Source organism: Talpa europaea (assembly GCF_964194135.1).
Source record: "Talpa europaea genome assembly, chromosome: 2".
Classification (NCBI taxonomy): Eukaryota; Metazoa; Chordata; class Mammalia; order Eulipotyphla; family Talpidae; genus Talpa; species Talpa europaea.
The window spans coordinates 84,549,764-84,563,921 of record NC_140068.1 but is presented as its reverse complement, the minus strand read 5'-3'; the positions used below and the strand labels follow the sequence as shown (position 1 = coordinate 84,563,921).

General features: G+C 31.4%; 1 protein-coding gene across 1 annotated transcript in view; it reads left to right on the top strand.

Annotated features, from left to right (window-relative positions):
• Positions 1-13,470, top strand: part of CD2AP (CD2 associated protein) — a gene marked incomplete at both ends in the record, with an annotated part of 65,068 nt that extends 51,598 nt beyond the window's left edge. Inside the window, 6 exons of the mRNA XM_084258942.1 lie at positions 215-357; positions 7,492-7,604; positions 8,777-8,878; positions 10,026-10,207; positions 12,501-12,564; positions 13,429-13,470. Coding sequence (XP_084115068.1) covers positions 215-357; positions 7,492-7,604; positions 8,777-8,878; positions 10,026-10,207; positions 12,501-12,564; positions 13,429-13,470 — 646 coding nt within the window. The remainder of the gene's footprint in view (positions 1-214; positions 358-7,491; positions 7,605-8,776; positions 8,879-10,025; positions 10,208-12,500; positions 12,565-13,428) is intronic.
• Positions 13,471-14,158: the final 688 nt, after the last annotated feature.

Here is a 14,158-nt window from a genome sequence, read left to right as displayed (position 1 = left end):
TAATAAGTGAATTCCTTTAACTTGATATTTCTAACAATAGTTTTTGCTGTGATTAGTCTTAGGGTGGATATTTATTTCCATAAAATAATTTTATGGAACAGAAAGAGATCAGTCTTATGCTAAATATCTATAGCACCATTTAATCAGTTGTTAAAAAATGATCATGTTTCACATATGAGTGATTTTTTTCATATGTTTGATTTTTCTCATTCAGGATTAATGGGGAAGTTTCTACCATTTCATCAAAATTTGAAACTGAACCAGTATCAAAACCAAAACTAGATTCTGAACCGTTACCACCTAGACCAAAATCAGTAGACTTCGATTCATTTACATTTAGGAGCTCTAAAGAAACAGGTAAGTTATATGTAGAAAGATGATGTCATAAAAACATTGCCAGTGGTTTCACAAATTATTTAAAATAAATTTGTGTATACAATTCGTGTGTGTAGATGCTGTGGAAATTAATTCAAATTTATTTCAAATTTATGAAGTCAAAGTAGAAAAAACAAAAAAGATAAATAGGCAAAATAGTTATGACTTATATAAACTTTCTTACTGCTTGGAGGAGCTTAAAAGATATCCATTTATCATGTTATTTCTTCAAAATGCATGGCCTCAGAAGACATGAATACATTTTTGTTTGAAAAATTTTAAAAAATGATATAGACTTTAAATTCCATTACTGGATTATTTTAAGTAGACTTTTTATTTTTCCACTTAAGATACTCCCTGCCCCCCCCCCAATTCAGGAAAATAGACTTTTTACTGACATTTTCTCTGTATATATAGATCAACAGTTGTGGGTAAATGTCCCTTGAGTTTCAGTATTGATTTTTTTTTTTTAGCCCATTAATCAATTATTTGTGTCCTGATCTTTTTTTTGTAGAATAAAAAAATGTTGAAATGGAGAATCCTTAATAATAGATTAACTGTGGAAAGTGTTACATAATCATTACTTTGTAGTAATAGTTATGATATTGTGCTTTTCAAGTATTTTTACATTTTCAAAGCACTTTCTAATATATATTTTATCTTTACAGTAATTTAAGAGGCAGATGCTATTTTTCCCTATTTTCTGTATAAACAAAGCGAGTCATAAACTTGCCAGATTTCCAAGATCATATAAATCACATGAGAACTCTTTAAATCTATGTAAAGTGCTCAGATATTGTTTAAAAATTTAGTCTTATTTTTTTTATCTTCAGTATTAACTTTTTGTATTTATATTTGAACTTCAAGGCAAATAACATTTTTTTTTGTTTTGTTACTGTATTGTCAGATGTACAATACAGTTTATGTGTTTTAGATGTTTTATTTTTCTTCCTCTTTTCAGTTTGCTAGTACGAAAGTTGTGACCTAAGTATGGCTTCATTGTTTTTTTTAAATTTGAATGTTTTGTTTTATGTCTCTTTCATTATGTAATGGATCCTTTCTACTCTGGATGAAGCTATATTCATTAGCAGTTTTTGGAAATTGGGATGTTGATTATATTTTAGAGCCATTCACTCAAATATATTCAGTTATGTTTTAGCCTGTGAAGAGTGTTCTTACTGTTAAATAAAATAAAATCCTTCTTAGGTTATTAGAAAGTATCTTTTACTCTTTTTTATTGAAGTTACTGGTTAAAAAGTAGAATTTTATCAGTCCTTACTATTTTCTCATTTATTTAAAATATAGCTGGCAATAGGTTTTCAAAAGTAAACTTTAACTTTCAGATGTATACTTTTAACTCTGAAAATAAAAAAATCCATTGGTATTTTTGAACTTCTACAGTATGTTCGGTCTTTAAAACATAAATCTTAAATTTTGATGAGTCTTTTTGGGGGACCTGAGCCTTTTTTTTTTTTTTTTAACCTGCATTTTTATGTTACTTTGTATCACTCATATATTTATTTTTTTCTAAAGGATGTGGAAATTACAAAAGAAAATTCAGTAAATTAAAAGAAATTTTCACTTTTTCTGAAATTTTTTTTATATACAATCACTAAGAAGTTTGTGTTTCCTTTGCTCTTTCTAACAGAAATAGTACAAATAGTAATATAAAACTACTGGTGGTTGAAGGTTTATTTTTTATGGTATTTTTGGTCTGAATTATTTTCTTCTATTTGTAGTCATTATTTACTTTCATTTAAAAATGAGGCTTTGTAGAGTGGGGTTTGAAAATTTCTTATTTCTGGTTGGTTTTTCTTCAAACAAAAAAAAGGAAGTAATTTTTAAGAGTGGCTGCAGCTAAAACAAGGTCAGTTTCAACTAAGTTTCAAACTACTGTCCTTTAGTTCTTGAGTTACCAGATTGCCTTTCATGTACTATGTCACGTAATATAAAGCTCAGAATACATAATTGTTGGGAATTGAGTTCGTATTAAGTAGCAAATATTTACTGAGAAAGTGTTATATCTTCAGTTTTGTTACAGGTACAACTAATATGCTAAGATAAGGGGTGGTAGCTGTTGACAAAAATAACTTCAATCTCAAGCCTTAATTCAGAGACTATTCCCTATTTCCTTTTTTTCATCAATTTTTTTTTGTCACTATATTGTAAAATATATTTTACATGTTTTCAGTATGTGTGGCATAAAATGTTCTTAGTACTTTGTATGAACATGCTTCTGCCTCTTCTTTGAGATATTAACACCTTAAAAATACTGTAGATTGAATGAAGTCTCAAGTTTGGCATTAGGTTGAGGCATAACTTATATATTTGGCTCAGTTTGAGATTTTAAATTTCTGAAAGTAGCATATGAAAGTAGTCCTTTAACAGAAGTTTCAGAAAGTTTAAAACAAATGAAAATCTTGTTATTTTTTAAAAGAACTTTTTACTTATTTTTTAAAGATTTATGTTCTTTATTTATGCACATAGAAGAACTGGGGTCTAGGCCAGAGGTGAGGGAGTGAGAGGATTCACCAGAGACTGAGTGGGGAGCAGAACAGGCAGACCAATGAAGTACACTGCTGACGGGAGCAGCGGGCGAGACAGGAGAAGTCTGCTGCCATGTGGGTCAGCTCCCTGACTAGGGATCAAACTCGTGCTGCAGTTGCTACCCATAGCTTGATAATGCTGAGACTTAACCCCTATACCACTAGGGAGGCCCTCCAAATGAAAATCTTTGTAGAATTATTATGTAAAATAACTTGAGGTAAAACGGTATATGACATAGTAGAAAAGTACATTGACTTTTTTGTTAAAAAATGGGGGTTTTAAATTAGAAACTGATTGCTCATTGGGCTATTTCTTAATCTCTTTCTCATTGACCTTTTAATGAAATCATCTAGTATATCTGTGATACCTATTACAGTATCTGACATGAAAGTTCTTATAAAATTTTATTTCTCCCTCTTCCCATTGTTAATCCATTTTATTCCGTTTCTGCTTAACTATATAGGATGTGTATTCCTGACTCTACTCTGAGATTATTTCCCTGTTTAGAAAGCCATATATGTAAATTATGTATACTGACTTTTGAACATAGAAGAAAAATACTACAATTGTTTTTCTTCAAGTCTTTCCAGATATATTGTATATATGGTATACAGTGCTGCAGATTGTGGTACTTTAGAACCAGATTTTCATTTTGTTTTTCTCTCTTTCAAGTACTTTATTAAAAATTGGTTTAAGATAATCTCACTGCCAATGCTGGTTATAGAGTTCACATGATCTAAGTATTTCTAAAGTAGTAAATTTTCCAAGAAGTAAAGCTGTTTCACAAGTGGTTTTGGAATCCAATACGTCCTCCTTAATATCATTAATAGATTCTTGGAAATGTGACTTTAAGTAAAACAGTGTTTAAAGAAACTAATTTGACCATAGGCTAATTGGTATAAACAGAAGATAAATTCCCATAGCATATTTCACATCACAAAAACATCACCAAACTTCTGTATAAACACCTAGTCACTTCTGATATAAACTAATTTGTATTCATTCATTCATTCATCATTTATTTGCCAACCAGCTTTTTTGAGCTCAGGGTTAAGAGTGGCTGGAGCCTGTCCAGGAAGCTCAGGACATGAGACAGGAACCCACTCTGGACAGGACACCTTTCCATCACAGAGCATATCCCACACACCTACCCTCCCTCACACTTGGATAATCTTTGGAATATGGGAGGAAGCTAAAGTACTCAGAGAAAACCCACATAGACATGGGAAGAATATGCAAACTTAACATAGACAGTGGCTGGCTTCAGGCTGGAATCAATTTTGTTTTGCTATCAACATTACATCAAGTATCAGCTATACAAAATACAAAATTTAGTGATAACTATTACATTGAGAAAACACAGGTTATAAAGATTTCTCTTACTGTAAGGTTTTTAATCCTTCCTATGGTTCTTCTGTGGTAAATTCTTGAATTGAAAGGAAATTTTAGGGATACAGATTCCTTGATAATCCTTGGTAGTCTTTGAGTGGTAGACATTATAAAAACAGCCTGTACTAAACTCTGATAAAAAACAAAACACTGCACCCTAGACTACATCTGAGGAATAAGAGCAGATTAAAATTTTATGTTCTAATAAGAATTTTCTTGATAGTACCATTTTAGAGAGTATCATTTAAGCATGATTGGATTTTCATTATGTATGAGGTTTTAAGCATTGGATTGAATTGATTTTTTATTATGAGATATTTGAAAGTAATTTTGACATTTTTCTTTTATTATATCAATTAAAATTGTGTCTTTCATTGTAATCACTATAATATGCTAAAGACTTGACTAAAAAGTGGTTTAATTTTTGTTATAACTATATTAATGAATTGTTGATTTATTCTGTGATCTCTTAAGTAAATTTTACCACTAAATTTTCCAACAACTGTTTTGTGTCCAGTGAATATTAAAAAAGGTTTCTTTATAGCTTAATTTGTGTTGAAATTAATACTAATCATAGTTTTTCCTTTTTGGAAGACAAAGGAATAAATCTAAAATTTGATATACCTCTTTTGTAAGCTTAAATAAACTTCAGTAATACTAAACAAAGAAATGGTTCTATTCATTCTACAATTGTTCCTTTTTCCTGCTTTGTGAAATAATTTTTTTGGTTTAGTCTTTTTTCTAGACATTCCTATCCTTGACTTTTCTTTCCAGATTTTGTTTCCTAGCCTGTTTGCCATGTTTCCCTTCTTACGTGTCAGAAAATTATCCTACCTTTCTCCATTTTGGTAAGATGACAATTTATAAAAGAAATCGCAATAGTGTATTCAGTATAAATAGGTGGTGCACATTGATTTTTCTTTATAATTTTACTAAAAGTATACATGTTTGTCTGTCTATTTATTCTAACCCTTTTGGTTTTCCATTTTAAAATAAAGTGAGATTCATGTTGAAAATATTTTCTTGCTTAAAGATATGCTTTGATAAAAACATTTTTTAATCGGCAGCCGTAAGGGTCAGTTATTTTGATTCTTTAAAATTTCTTGTCTGCTTAGGCAATATGTGGAAATGTAAATGGCAGAGTGACAATGTGATTGCAAGAGTTAAGTGATTGTCATGCTTTTATGCCACATGTACAGTATAAATCCATTGATATTGCTCTTAGGTAATAAAAAAGTGTTCAAATATATCATGAGTCAAAAATGTGCACTATTTGATTTTACTAAACCAATGACTTAAATGGAGAACCTGAGAGAGTTTTAGAATAGTAAAATTATTTGTTGTGGTATTTTAACCCCAAATTGGACATATACAAGGCATTTTTACATAAGCATGGTATATAATTTCATAAATCTACCTTTTAATTACCTTTTCAGTTTCATTTATCTTCATCCCTTCCTATGTTTTTCTTTCTTTTTCTTTCTGAAAGTTGCTTAAATATGCATTTGAAAATAATCCCCACAGACCAAAATGATTGCATCATGTTAGTTAAGGCTTATTTGAAGATTGTCAGTACACATTTTTCAGTGTTAAAGCGGTTTATAACTCTTCAAACTACAACATAATTTTAAACTTTTAAAATATTGTTTTGTTTATGATATTTACAGATAAAATGAGGTAGTGTATATTTATAAACACAAGGTCTTTCACATTACAGGATACATTTTCCATTGAAACTACTGTTTCTTACTATGGTTTGTTATATTTTATAACTACTTATAGGCAATTTTTAAGTGACTCAACACAAAAATTGAACCAAGCACACTAGATTGCCTGTTGTAAAGTATTAACTTAGTGATTAGATGACAGATAGAACACAAAGTAGTACCACAATGTGTAATGGAAAAAAAATGAGATGAGACTAACAAATACTTTGAGTTATTATAAAATACATATCACTAACTAGAGATACCTTTTTCTGTGTCTTACCTTTGTATCCTCCATGCCTTAAATTTCTTTCTAGATAAATTCCTTTGAATATGAAAATTGATGAATAAATTTTTAAGGAAGTTATGATAAGTATCCTTAGATTTCTTTTGAGAAATAACAAGTAACTGAGTTGGGACATATAACTATTTGGCAGAAAGCGTTGTAAACATTCAGGCAAATGGTAATGTGGCATATAACCTCCTACAAGGAATATCAGGCCAAAGATACCTGCTGCCATGTAGAGTATTTGATTATAATTAATATCCCTAGTTTGGAATCTGGGCTAAAGGAAGGTTATATTTACAATACAGGTGTCTGGAATGACAGTTTCCTGTGTCACTTTTCATTATTTGTACTTTAAAGTTAAAGATGATCTCCTATAGCAAGGTTTTCTGGATCATGTAGAAAAAGGGGGAGGAATATACCATTGTTCCAGAGATTCAAATTGCCTAGATTTGTCCTTAAGCCCAACTTAGTGGGTGCAAGGTTGGCCAGCATTTGATGGTGGGGAAACACAAGTGTATAATCTATGTATAATTTTCCATTGCTATTAGATTTGCTTTAGGTTGATAACTATCTTTTTATTCTGAAACATGGTAATGTCTAAGCAGAGATGCAGTGAAATTTAAACAGTCTTCGAGTTCCACTATATCATTGTACACATATATTTATACATATAACGTAAAGATATTAAATCATAATTTCATTACATATTGAGAAGTGTAGTTGGAAAGCAGCAGGGTCCCAAATATAGTTGAGTCCTTAAGGTTTGCATATTAGGATATTACTTAAGTTTAAAGCAAATTTTATGATTTAGTTTTCTGTATTATGAGTTGAAGAAGTAGGTCATGTTTTTTTATAAGCAAAAAATATAACAGCTTTTTTTATGCTTCCACAACTTATGGTACAGACTTCTGTCTTTCAATAAGAAATATTTGTTGAGACCTAAGTCTCTATTGCAAACATGAACTTTATATTCTTCTTAATAGTCTTATACTATAAAATGTATTAGGTAAAGGAATTTTTTAAGGGTGAGTGTTGTTTTCCAAATGCATATGAAAAGCACAGGTCAACTTGTGCGTCCTAGTGGTACTGTTTTGAATTTATAGTTTGTTAGAAGTCCAAAAGCAATCTTTTTTACCATTAAAAATATAGTTTATCTTAGTAGATATGTTTAATTTTATTCTCCAGATCTTATAAATTTTGATGACATAGCTTCTTCAGAAAACTTACTACATCTCACTGCAAATAGACCCAAGATGCCTGGAAGAAGGTTGCCCGCCCGCTTCAATGGTGGACATTCTGTGAGTTAAGAGTTGCTGTTGTAAAACACAGAGAATCTAGCAATTCCAGTGTCTTTTTGAAGATAAGAATGAGGATGGGATTTATACCTCCACCTTAGTTTTAAAATCAGGAAGATATACTTAAGTGGCAAATGATTGTATTTAAGGAGATACAGGGAGTTAAGTTCATTTCAACTGGACTTGGAATGGAAAGTTACAGAATCAGATATAGACTTGTTGTAAAACTATAACTTTAGAGTACAGGGTCATAAGGGGACAGGGAACCTGTGCAGTCCAGCTGCCCAGCAACAGTAATTAGAATGGTGTGTTGTATGCTCACTTTGGGAAAGAAAGGGAATTCCTCCTTCCCCCTAATCTAGTCTTTAATATATATTTAATATATATTTTTATATATTTAATATGCATATAATATATATTTAATATATATAATATATTTAATAAGCATAAAATATATATTTAATATATAAAACATATATTTAATATATCATTAGATATATATTTTTATATATTTATATTTAATATATATTTAATATATATAACATTAAATATATATTTAATATATGTTTAAAAATATATATTTAAAGAGCAGATTTATTAGGGAAAGGGAGAGAAGAATAAAGGACACTTGCATAGACACAAGTGGATAGGAAGAGCTGCCCCAGAAGGGACAGGTTTGCTGAGAGAGGCCTGCATGGTTGCAGGTGGGCGGCCTTGACAGGTCATAGGCAGGCAGGAAGCTGCTGCCCTGCAGAGGGAGAGAGTTGGTTAAAAGAGGCACCTGCATAATCACAGGTGGGCAGGAGTTTCCTGCCTTTTTTTTTTAATAGTACTAATGTTAGTTATTTAAATATGTAACTTCTTTTTATGCTTTCTGTACAATGCTCCAGATCTTGTTAGTTCTTTAGTGTAAGTATAGTAACTCATAAGCACTGTGGTGCTTTTAAATTACTTAAGTAGAGAAATTTTTTGTTGCTTAGAGGCAAATAGCTCTTTTTCCCCTCAAGATATGCAGTGTATTATACATCATGAAATTATGTAATATCCTGTTAGAATGGAATGTCTGGAACAGTAGCTACTAAAACAGTGATAAAAGTTATATACTTTATTCAAATGTCTATTTCTTTTCCTTCCTTGATTTTTTTCTGTTGCTTGATTTTCAAAAAATCATTTAGCCAACTCAAAGTCCAGAAAAAATCTTAAAGTTACCAAAAGAAGAAGATAGTGCCAATCTAAAGCCATCTGAATTTAAAAGGGATTCGTGCTACTCCCCAAAGGTGAGGTGCATTGTGGTCTACAGTTAATAAAATTTGTAAAATTCTTTGTAAACATCAAAATTGTGGGATTTAAAATATTCCTTATGAAGAATTATTTCTTTTGCCAAGAAATGATCTGTTAAAAAATTTAGTTGTTAAACAAGACACATTATTCTTTTGGTTCTTTCTTTAGAAGAGCTAACATTATTTTAAATGAGTAATATAAATGTTACATGTTTCATATTTTTTAAAGTGTTGATGTATACATCTGTTTCATTATTTCATTAAACATACCCTCTTCAAGGTAAAAAGCTATCATTTGTTTACTCCTTACCTAAGTTGGTATTTTGCAATGTAACTGAATATATGCTTTAATGAATGACATAAATGATTCCTTATTTATGAATGAATTACATGCTGTTCATCAGTATTTTCTAAACTCTCAACATTTTTATTTAAGATAGTACTATATAGCTGATACATGTATTTCAGAAGATCGTGTTTCCTCCTTAACTTTGTTTTAGGACTTTTGCTGCCATTTCAGTTTATGAGATATACTTAATCTGATTCTCCCAACTGTCTAGTAGTCTAATGAAATTTTACTTGCTGCTGTTTTGTGTAATAAAATCACGTCAGACCATGTGTTAATTTTAGTACTTCTTACTTAGATTTACTAATTCTTCTGAATTATTTTCCAGTGAAACTTTTTGGGTATTCTAAATAATAATTATTTCATACAAATGAGCAAAAAACAACTTCAATAATAGTGCTGGCATAGTCTTGCTTTTTGGTGCTCCACCAGGCAAAACCATTCATAAGATAAATCCAATGGATTTTCCTCCTCTTTCTTTTTAAAATGGTCTTGGCATTTCTTACAAACCCTGAGTGATTATAGATTTATCTTCAGTTTTTTGGCAGTTTTGCCACTTATGTACATCACACTGCTTTTTGAATTTCTAAATTTACCATTTATCTTGAAGTATTACTTTATCTCCTTGCTATAAAATTGTTTGAACTTAAATATAATATAAACATAAATGCAATATAATATAATTATAATATAAACATAAATATAATAAAACATAAAACATTAAATAAATATAAACATAATATAATAAAAACATAAATCAGAAACTTTTATTGTATTTTCTGTTTACTATATTTTCAGCCGTCTGTGTATTGTTCAGCACCTTCAAGTGTTTCTAAACCAAATATGACTGCTTTTGTAACTCCATTAGAAAGCAAAACTAAAATAGAAACAGATGATGGGAAAACAAATTCCCTGGATGAACTTAGAGCTCAGATTATTGAATTGCTGTGCACAGTAGAAGCATTGAAAAAGGATCATGGGTAAGTTGCCCTTGTTTTCTTCTTTGAGTATTACTTTACACTTGTGTGAAGAATTTTTTTAAACTATATTAAGTAAAGATGTGTTCTGCCAGATTATCATATGAACAAAGAATATATTTTCAAAGAAATTTTATTAATAGTACTTTTCTCCTTTTGGCACAATTGAACTAGAAAATTTGTTCTAGTAGCTTGATATTGTAAAGTAGCATATGTATCTTTTTTTTTTTTTTTTTTAAGATTTTCTGATTTTTTTTAACAATTTATTTATACAAGAACCGGGATACAGGGCAGATGTGGGAGGGTGAGAGGATTCACCAGAGACAGAGTGGGGAACAGAACAGGCAGACTGAGGAAATAGACTGCTGAGGGGAGCAGTGGGAGAGACAGGAGTAGTCTGCTTTGCCATGTGGCTTTCTTGCCAGCTGGCCAGGATCGAACCAGCGCTGCAGAGACTGTGGACAGCTTCACAGTGCAGTGCTTAACTGCCTGTGCCACCAGGGAGGCCCAGCATATGTATCTTTAAAGCTAGAAATCTTGTGATCAAATGTATGTTAATTATTCTTTTTTTTTTTAATTTTATTTTTATATTCCCTATACAATTGCAACCCCCTTATTTTGATAAGGATTCATTTCTTTTTTTTCTTTTTTTTTTTTTTAAGATTTTTTTTTTATTTATACAATAGCTGGAGTACAGGCCAGAGGCGCAGGAGGGTGAGAGGATTCACCAGAGACAGAGCAGGGCATAGAACAGGCAGACTGACTGAAATACACTGCTGAGAGGAGCAGCACGTGTGACACAAGAGGTCTGCCACTCCATGTGGCAATCTCCCTGGCCGGCTGGAAATCGAACCCGTGCTGCAGAGGCTGTGGACAGCTTCACAGCACTGCGCTCAACCCGCTGCACCACCGGGGGAGGCCCAGGATTCTTTTCTTTTTTCTTTTTTCTTTTTTTTCTTTTTTTTTTTTTTTTGGTGGGACCCTTGCCTGCGGCTGAGGAACGAAACAGCGCTGCAGAGGCTGCGGGCAGCCTCGCAGCCCAGCACTCAACCGCTGCGCCACCAGGGGAGGCCCCTGGGATTCGTTTCTTTACCTAAGATCACACATCTCTTAAATGGCAAAGCTAGAACCTAAACCCATATTTACTATTGGCTTAGAGCTCTCTTTCATTAGTATTCAGATTGCTAGCAAGTATAAAAAGGAGGCATTATTTAATTTATTGATAACCTATAGAAATAGGAAGTTAGATTTGAAGCATATTTTATGTTGTATACCAAATATATTCTAGATAGTTTTGAGTTAAATATTTTAAAATTATGGCCAATAGAAAACAGTAGACAGTTTACTCCCAATATAGATAAGTAATTTTGTAATCATTAAAACCACAGGAAAAAAATAGTTTTGAAATTGCATAATTTAAAACTGCCTTTCTCATATATTCTTTCTTTATGAGTTTTCAAGTTTCTCAAACTATTATGTCTATAATACTCTTGAAGATAATTTTTTTAGTATATGTTAAAGCTGAAAATACACATACTTTTGATTTAGAAATTTGATACACTGATATTTATGGTGTTAAGTGAAATTTCTAGTCTTCTCATTCCCTTTGCGGCTCCCCCCCACCCCCAAATAAACTTAACTAACCAAACAGAAACCCTGGCTGTTTGAATATCAAATAGCAGTTATGAGAAATCTGCTAATTTTAGTAGCATGGAGATGTCTGAGGGTACTTTGTAAAAAGGCAATACTATATGTTACTTATAGCTGTGGAGGGAAAATTAACTACAAAAAGATAAAAGGGAACAGAAAAAAAGAAAATATGAATTAAGGAAGAAGGATCATTGGCTGAAGTTTTTTGTTTACTGGTTTAGTTTTTGGATTTTAATGTAATATTTAATTTTTAAAGGTAAAAAAGAATGTGAAATCCAACTTCTTATTAAATAAGTTACAATTTATCTTGTACTCTGACATAATTTGACATTGATTTTACCAACTTGTTTGTTCAATATGGGAAATGCATGAAAGTTGGATATGGAAAACTTCTAAAGGCTAGTTACTGTTCTGTTTTGTCATGAGTTGCTTTGTATTCACTTTAACATTTCTTTCTCTCAGATTTTCCTTGGTTTTGTCTTGGCTAGTAGTTTCATTGAACCATTCAAACTAGGGAGTTAGACTTTTTTTTTCAACCAATTAATAGTTTTTCCCATGTTCTGGGATGTCAGGCAACGCCTATTAATGTAAGTCAAATTCATCCTTTAATTTAAGGAGTTAACAGTGGTAAATACTTTGTTTTTAGGAAAGAACTGGAAAAACTAAGAAAAGATTTGGAAGAAGAGAAGGCAATGAGAAGTAACCTAGAGGTAATTCATTTCTCTCAGTATTGAGATTTTAGTCAGTGTAAACTGGACATATTTTTTCTAGTCAAGTTGCATGATTGGTTCCACTATACTATACTACTTCATTTTGCACACTTTTGCTGCTTAGTAGTTATGTAATTAATCTTGTCAACTCCCTGTCACATTCCTTTCATTCTTGAAGCAAATATTTTTTACCTATTCTCATAGGCAGTGCACGAGGCACAAGGTATGAGGCATAAGGTATCATGAATAAAATAAATACGGGTCTTACCTCTGAAGAGTATCTACTTCTAGATCTTTTGCACTTTTTACTGCTTCTTTCTTGATCTGAAGTTCTCTTTTCTTCACCAATAGACTTTTTTTCTTTTCTTTTCTTTTCTTTTCTTTTTTTTAAGATTTATGCATACAAGAACTGGGGTACAGACCAGAGGTGTGGGGGGTGAGAGGATTCACCAGAGACAGAGTGGGGAACAGAAAAGGCAGATTGACTGAAATACACTGAGGGGAGCAGCGGGCGAGTCTGGAGATGTCTGCTGCACCATGTGGGTCACCTCCCTGGCCGGGTATCAAACTCATGCTGCAATGGCTGGCGATGGCTTGATAGCACTGACTTTTAACTGCCACCAGGGAGGCCCTCTAGTTACTTTTTTGTTGTCACATGCCATTTAGGAATTTGCATTGTGGTGTTTTCTTATGATGAACTTTTTCTATTTTCATTTATTACATCCTTGGAAATTGGATTTTAGATCTAAAAATCAATATCTGGATGCTTTAAACTATGATATCCTATATCTTAATGATATAGGATAAAACAAACTTTACTAAAGTAAATTTGATCTGTTGCTTAGATTATGTTTTGTATTGTAGATGGAAGTAGAGAAGCTGAAGCAAGCAGTCCTATCTTCTTGAAGAGGCACAGACCGCTGTTCTCAGTGCTCTAGGAATTCCAAAGCAACACTATGAACTTCAACAGACATAATACCTAAAAAATAACAAATGCTGATGTTGTGATAAAGAAGTATAAATATATAATGTCTATAGATAAGTAGGGAGAGGGTGAACTTTTTATATATAAATATATAAAAAGCATACACATACACGTCTTGCCAACCTGAAAAAACAGAGGCCTTATTTCTTATGTGCTGGGATTGCAAACTTTTTTTTTTAGTTTGCTTGAAAATACTACTGAATCTGTATAAAAGTAAAGAAAGTTCAACAATAGTTTTTTTATTGAAACTTGTAGTATTATTTTTAAAGAGATCTGTGCTATAAATATGGTGATATCTTTACAAATAATCTGTAAAATATACTACTTGAGAGGGACAAAATAGCTTTATAGTAACTATAGTCACTACTTTTCCCATAATACATAAGGGATATAAACTTTGTATATATAAATATTTTTTACTTTTAGCATCTTACCCAGGATTACACTGTTGTGCCTGTTTGTTTGCAATGCTATTTATATTCTTGGTGATAAAATAGGAATTTCCTAGTTATAAACCAGATTATTCACCCATGCCTATAGTACTAACTAATGAAATAATCAAAATAATTTCTTCAACTTTTAGAGTATTTTATATTGCTTGCACTACAT